This window comes from Rhipicephalus microplus, chromosome 5 (assembly GCF_043290135.1).
Source record: "Rhipicephalus microplus isolate Deutch F79 chromosome 5, USDA_Rmic, whole genome shotgun sequence".
Lineage (NCBI taxonomy): Eukaryota > Metazoa > Arthropoda > Arachnida > Ixodida > Ixodidae > Rhipicephalus > Rhipicephalus microplus.
This window is the reverse complement of record NC_134704.1, coordinates 92,042,180-92,048,843: the sequence shown is the minus strand read 5'-3', so window position 1 is coordinate 92,048,843 and position 6,664 is coordinate 92,042,180. Positions and strand designations below refer to the sequence as shown.

Genomic DNA, 6,664 nt, shown 5'->3' with positions numbered 1-6,664 from the left:
ACACGCGAAAAGAAAGCGTGGGCGGAGAAGCCACTTTGAGATTCCCGCACCGAACTCTACGACATCACAGATTTTTAAGGTGCCCACTGGGTTTCACGTAGCTTCTAATCAATAAAGATGAATTAAACTGTCATCTGTGGGTGCCGTAGACCTGGCGTACGGTGTTTGAAAATTTCATTGAGTCTATGTTGTTAAAGCACGAAAAATGCAATTTGAAACTTTCGACGTCACGTATGGTGATTTCGTCGCGAAATTTGAAAAATAAAATTTCAACCTTGATTTTGTCAGCTAAAATGAGTCATATAATAGTGATCGCTATGGTAATATAGTGCTCAGAGTGTAGTTTGTCAATAGAAACTAAGCTTTTGTTCCTCTTTGGTGTCCCTTCAAAGGACTCTGCCAGTGGTGTGCTGGTCTCATCAGAAAACTGCGTAACTGGATCAAGAACTTAAAAACCTCATCAATATCGATTGAGTCGTTGCCATCGACCTCATAAATGACAGCGATGTTGAAACCTGTACATTGCTTATCTGTAAAAATCTAAAGCTAGCTGAAAGACGTAAGATAGAACAAAAAAATGTTTTAGATATTTGTGTTTCTTACTATCGGGTTTTATTACCTTTTACGTTACGCTAGTGACCATCTTTGTACTGATTGGTCAGACACAAGATGTTCACAAAGAAAGAGGCGAAAGATCAGTTCCCTCCTTCACATTGTTTTTATTTTCCTGCAGCTCGTTCTACCCCTCACAACTTTAGTTTTGAAGCCGCATCTTTTATCTAAGGGTGACAGTGCTTGACTGCTGTTTCGCAGGCACCGCACGGCCGCTGCATTTCCAGGAAAATGGAACCCGAGAGACACATGGGTCTATTAGATGCACGTTAGAAAACCACATCTGCTAGTATTTCTGATGCCATTTCTTACGCCGTCTCTGATAACAATGTTGCCGCTTTGGGACGTAAACCCTTTAAAGTTGTTGTTATTAACCACTGCTTTATATATTGTTCAGCGGTTGGAAGTTTTACCGCGGTTCTTGAAAATTTCGGGAGGCAGTTGTGATAACACTTGTAAGAACGATACGTCCTTTGAAATAGCTTATAGCTCCTCCCCTTCTCTCTCCATGGATCACGTTCCTTGAAGATTTACATCGCCTATGAACGGGTGCTATACGCGCTCACTGAAATTTAAATATCACTAATACATGAAATGCTGGTATAATGATTGCACTCATGCTTGCGAAATTCGGAAGCAGTGCATGGCCGCCCGTCGACTATAGAATCATTACTTCTGGATCACAACAACTCGGACACAAACATAGTGGCATATTTACGTTTATGACGCGTGATAGCCATCATACGTTAGTGGGACCGATAATAATGACCGATAATGTGACCGCAGAAGGATAAGTGGGCCCCCTTAGCAAACGTCTTAGCTCTTATGAATGCAAAGTTCGGGGAACTCAGCTTCCTGGCGTAGAGGTACGCTGCTTTAAGATTTGTCACACCAAAACGATGTGATGTAATCTGCGTATGAGCTTCAAGTTTAGCATCCGCCCGTGCAATATAAAATAGATCACACACTTTTCCGATTCCCGTATTTACAGCATAGTGACGATGACGACTCATTACCCAAGACACCGTACAGTCTGCACCATTGTTCCTCCGAATTTGGTGGAGTTTTGATGGGCAGTTTTGATGTTGCTATGATGCTGAACCTAGTCTGCCTGGCAGTGTGAGTTGGCGTAAAAGTTCATGCAAAAAAAGCGTATCTGGAAGACAACAGCTAGTGTCAGGAACAGTTTATTTTGCAAGGTAGTCGGGGATGGTGCCTCGCCGCAGTTTCCGTGGCTTCAGTAGATTTTCGAAGCCCTTATTTTATTGTTTATTGGTTTGTTTTCTTGAATTTGTATCTGTAACGAGGAATGAAAGTTGGAATGAACTTTCAACTAACGCCTACTACAAAGAATATGTTAAAATTTACCCACAAAAGCATCGACTAAAACAGCCTTTTTTAGTAAAAAATAGATAACTTAATATACACTTGATCATAATCCACTATTATGGCATTATAGGGGAATATTTTCATGGTGTAACTTAGAATCACGCTTTTGAGATGGCCGTTGAGATTCAATAAATGAAAAACACAACTGTTTTTTTTCTGTAGAGTTAACCAATTTAAACCTCCTGTAAGGGTCAGCATTAGTTTAGTTATTGCTGCTGGCAACGCCTACACGACTTACAACATTGCTAGTACCTAATAAATAACATAAAATAACATACGTAATGAAGAAGGGGAAATAACTTGCTTTTCAGACCACAACAGTCTTCACTCTGCAAAAAACAACAACAACAAAATACGGTTTGTAGACAATATAAAATTCCCAAGCTACCTACATTACCAACGCCCTTTGTTGAGAAAATGTGCGGACCATTAACAGCTGAATTACTCTTACATTTTCGAACCTTTGCAGCACATTGGTGGCTGAGAGCGCAAGATGTTTCGTTAAACCTGTTATTTTCTTAATGGAGAATATTAGCTACATATCTTCCGTATAAAAGAAAGATGTTTGGAGCATACGATAATCAAGAACTTTGAGCTATCACGTACTTCAGTGTACCCTGGTGCCATGAAGCGCAAGCGCATTTCGCTCCAATAAAAGACAGCCAATGGGCTTCTAGCTGTCTCTTCTATGTACTTCTACACGAAAGGCGCGAACGAGTAATGAAAGTGGAAGCAAATGTTTCTGGGTTTCTGGTATAGCTTCACTAACGCTTAACAACAACAATTTGTGTGCGTTACTTGCACACACGTAAGTTAACAGGAGTTATATAAATGGGAGTAATACTATAAGTAACAGCAGTTATACTTCATATTATGCAAGACTTCGATGTTGCGAAAAACAAGGTGAAGCGAAAGTATCCCCATTTACCCTCATGCAAGTTGTGGCTATCTGCACTCTTGCAATGTAGGAGTGTTAAAACGTTCTGTTCCATCACGTGATAACGCTAGCATACCAATTATTCAGTTGTTGCTGTCAAGAAAGCAGCTATGATATACAAATTTAGAGAGACCATTCAGAGAACTTTGTGAACACTTACCCCTTCACGCCGCTAATAGATCCTGCTCCTGAAACAACACCAGGAAGAACACCAATGCTTGAGGTTGTTCCCAGGTTACGGAGAGTTCCCGAGACGGGACTGAATGAACCAAATCCTCCAAGGCCGCCAAATCCACCAAGACCGCCGAATCCACCAAGGCCGCCGAATCCACCAAGGCCACCGAATCCACTTAGGCCACCGAATCCGTAGCCACCGAATCCACCCAATCTCCCACCGTAAACACCAGGGTAGCCAAAGCCTCCGAATGGGCCGTATCCAAGTGAGCTGCCATACCCGCTACCATATGCGCCAGAGAGGCCGAATGAACGCGGGTAGCTTCCGAATACTCCGGAAATACCGGAAAAACCAGGGTAACTTCCATACATGCCGGAAAGGCCAGAGTAACCTCCGAGAAGTCCAGACAGGCCAGAGAGTCCTGGGTATCCTCCATACAGTCCTGAAAGCCCACTCAGACCAGTGTAGCCTCCAACTAAACGGGAGTATCCGGGATAACTACCAGAGTAGCCTCCAATGAGTCCTCTAAGTCCTCCATAAAGACCTCCCAAAGATCCTGGGTAGCCTAGTGAGCCGAGCGAGCCGCCATACGAGTATACAGATGGGCTAGAGAGTCCGAAAAGTCCTGAAGAGCCACCCAAGTAACCACTGCTTAGGGGTCCGTAGTAACCGCCAGATAGGCCGGAGAGACCAAAACCACGACCGAGAAGTCCTAGAGATCCTCCAAGACCGCTGAGTCCACCCAAAACGCCTGGGTATCCCCCGTACAAAGTCGAAAGACCTGACAAGCCTGAATAGCCTCCCAGGAGTCCAGATAGGCCTCCAAGTCCTGAGAGACCGATAGAGCTTCCATACAGTCCAGAGACTCCGGGATAACCTCCCACAACACGTGCATTTAGTCCTCGGAATGAAGCTGGGTAGCCTACTGAACCGAATTGGGTACCGTATGATAATACAGATGGGCTATAGGTTCCAAAAACTCTTGAAGATCCACCCAAGTAACCACCGTTGAGAAGGCCGGAGTAACCTCCATAACCTCCCATGAGACCAGAAAGGCCTCCAAGGCCGGAGTAACTTCCGTACAACCCTGAGAGTCCACTGAGACCAGAATAACCACCAAGCCCGTACAGTCCGCCTAGTCCTCTGAGGCCTCCGCTAAGCCCTGACAGAGCAAGGGAGCTTCCATAAAGTCCAGAGAGACCTGAAAGACCGCCAAGGCCAGAGAGACTTCCTAGACCAGAAAGACCTCCATACCCTGATAGACCTCCGAGACCACTGTAGCCTCCTAGGACACGATAACCTCCATAGCCACCAAGACCACTAAGGCTTCCTAGGCCATTGAGACCTCCTAGGCCATAGAGGCTTCCTAGGCCTCCAAGGCCGTTGTAACCTCCGACGACACGATAACCTCCATAGCCACCAAGACCTCCAAGGCTTCCTAGGCCACTGAGACTTCCTAGGCCACCAAGGTTTCCTAAGCCACCAAGGCCACTGTAACCTCCGAGGACACGATAGCCTCCATAGGGACCAAGACCTCCGAAGTTTCCTAGGCCACTGAAACCTCCTAGACCACCAAGGCTTCCTAGGCCTCCAAGGCTGCTGTAACCTCCGAGGACACGAGAACCTCCATAGCCACCGAGACCTCCAAGGTATCCTAGACCACTGAGACCTCCTAGGCCACCAAGACCTCCGACACCTCCTAGGCCACTGTAACCTCCGAGGACACGATAGCCGCTATAGCCACCGAGACCTCCAAGGCTTCCTACGCCACTCAGACCTCCGAAGCCACCAAGGCTTCCTAGGCCCCCGAGACCATTGTAGCCTCCGAGAACGCGATAGCCTCCAACGCCACCAAAACCTCCTAGGCCACCGAAGCTTCCTAGGCCACCAAAGCCTCCTAGGCCTCCATAGCCTCCTCCCAAGCCATAACTAAACTGCCCTGCTCCCTTTACAAATGCAGCAGCTTTGTCTGCAAAGGCTGAAAAATATAAAGAAGGCAATTTGATGGTAAGAAAAAGTTAGTATAATAGACTGTGTGACAGAACAGAAAAAACCTCTTTTATTTGCTTCATGTCGGCATTATGTAACCCCATCACAATAACTTTGAGCTCTTAAACTGGATAGCGTAGCCTTATACAGTGTATCACTTTTTTTAGCATAAATCCTCGCTACAAGAGATTTGAGTGCTTGTTTCGCCAGTAAATGACGTGTTATTATCGCCATCTCTCCCGAGCTATTTAAAATCGTGAGATTCGGTGAGGCGTATTGCGACGGCTATGCTGCAATGGTTGAAGATTGCATACTGCGAGTTTTAATTTTGCTATTAACTTACCCAAAAGTATGAAAATGTTCCAAAAAAAAACATCTTTCTGAATTTCTTGTCACCTTACGAACAGACTTGTACTGATACTCGTTAGATTATGCCGTACATGGAGGAAACTATAACGGTCCCTACAAGCTTTAATTTTTTTTTCCTACCCACAACAATCAGTAGTATCATAGAAGTAATTCAAGCAACACTAAAAATATTTAAATAAAATTGGTACTTCTCACAGATTAGAAGCAATTAGTTTACAACATTTCATTTTTGAACAATCAGACACCAACACTCACCAAAGCATAGGACGGTGAGGACTGCTGCCAGAAGTTTTCCGTTCATGGTGGAAAAGCCCGTTTTTCCCCTTTATCAACGCTTACTGGCCAAGCGTTGTGACCTTATCCCGCCGCTAGCCCAGGTATATATACGTCTCCCAGTCACAGTCCCGACATGTTTCATAGGTCACGTGTTTCCTGCAGAAAAGCCATTGCTTATTGTTCATCCCTGTCGCCCACAAAAAAAACGGTATTCTGTCGACGGCAACAAGAAGAATAAAACTTTTCACAACCCGCACACGTAAACAATGACGCTGCAAATGATTAGTCGGGTAGTCCATTTAAAGAAAATAAATAGGCCATGCGATAACTAGTGACAGTGACACTAACAATGGTATTCTGCTTCATAGGTTATTGGTAGGTAAGCACAGTCTTTCGTGATAGCTGAAAGGACAAGACATAATACAATCATTGTGTTCTTTTTCCGCCCTTGTTAAATATATGATCATAAGAGACTCGGTAGTAAAGAACTTCTGAAGCTTTGAAAGTGTGATGTTTATTAACGTGCACCTCAGTCCAACTACATGAACCGCAAGCACTACGCCACCATCTTAATGCGGCGTCCGTGGCCGGCATTTAATCCCGCGACCTTCTGGTCCGTTGTCGAGTAATAGTAGGGTCATCATGGAGGATAAAGTGACAAAGCGAGCGCAGTTATCAAATTACTGAAGCTTACAGGAAAACGTTGCTTTCCTAAAGCTGAAGTCTTCACGCCCAAGATCTGCTTGGTAGCCATAGCTGTTCACAAGAATATATTAACTTGTAAAATAACCACTGCCTCACCTGGCTGTGTTGGTTTTCTTTATTTAGGGGCCGTTCTTCGCATCCAGCATTTTATATTGTGCATTCTTGTGAAACACATTTCTGTGGATGAATCTAAGGCACACAGATGCGTAGAT

At 44.6% G+C, this 6,664-nt stretch overlaps 1 protein-coding gene across 1 annotated transcript; it reads right to left on the bottom strand.

Moving 5' to 3' along the window:
* Positions 1–1,783: 1,783 nt before the first annotated feature.
* LOC142817861 (uncharacterized) lies at positions 1,784–5,877 on the bottom strand. Its single transcript, XM_075895746.1, has 4 exons — positions 5,727–5,877; positions 3,099–5,091; positions 2,280–2,330; positions 1,784–1,909 (listed from the first exon to the last, which is right to left on the bottom strand). Exons 1-3 carry the CDS (start codon positions 5,770–5,772, stop codon positions 2,309–2,311), a joined length of 2,061 nt encoding a protein of 686 aa, XP_075751861.1. The 5' UTR covers positions 5,773–5,877; the 3' UTR covers positions 1,784–1,909; positions 2,280–2,308.
* Positions 5,878–6,664: the final 787 nt, after the last annotated feature.

Excerpts from the sequence above, each read along its gene's own strand:
- LOC142817861 (XM_075895746.1), bottom strand. The coding sequence starts at position 5,772 with ATGAACGGAAAACTTCTGGCAGCAGTCCTCACCGTCCTATGCTTTG. Across the intron at positions 5,092-5,726 it reads CCTCACCGTCCTATGCTTTG|CCTTTGCAGACAAAGCTGCT; the intron begins GTGAGTGTTGGT and ends TATATTTTTCAG. Across the intron at positions 2,331-3,098 it reads TCTATTAGCGGCGTGAAGGG|AGTGAAGACTGTTGTGGTCT; the intron begins GTAAGTGTTCAC and ends TGTTTTTTGCAG.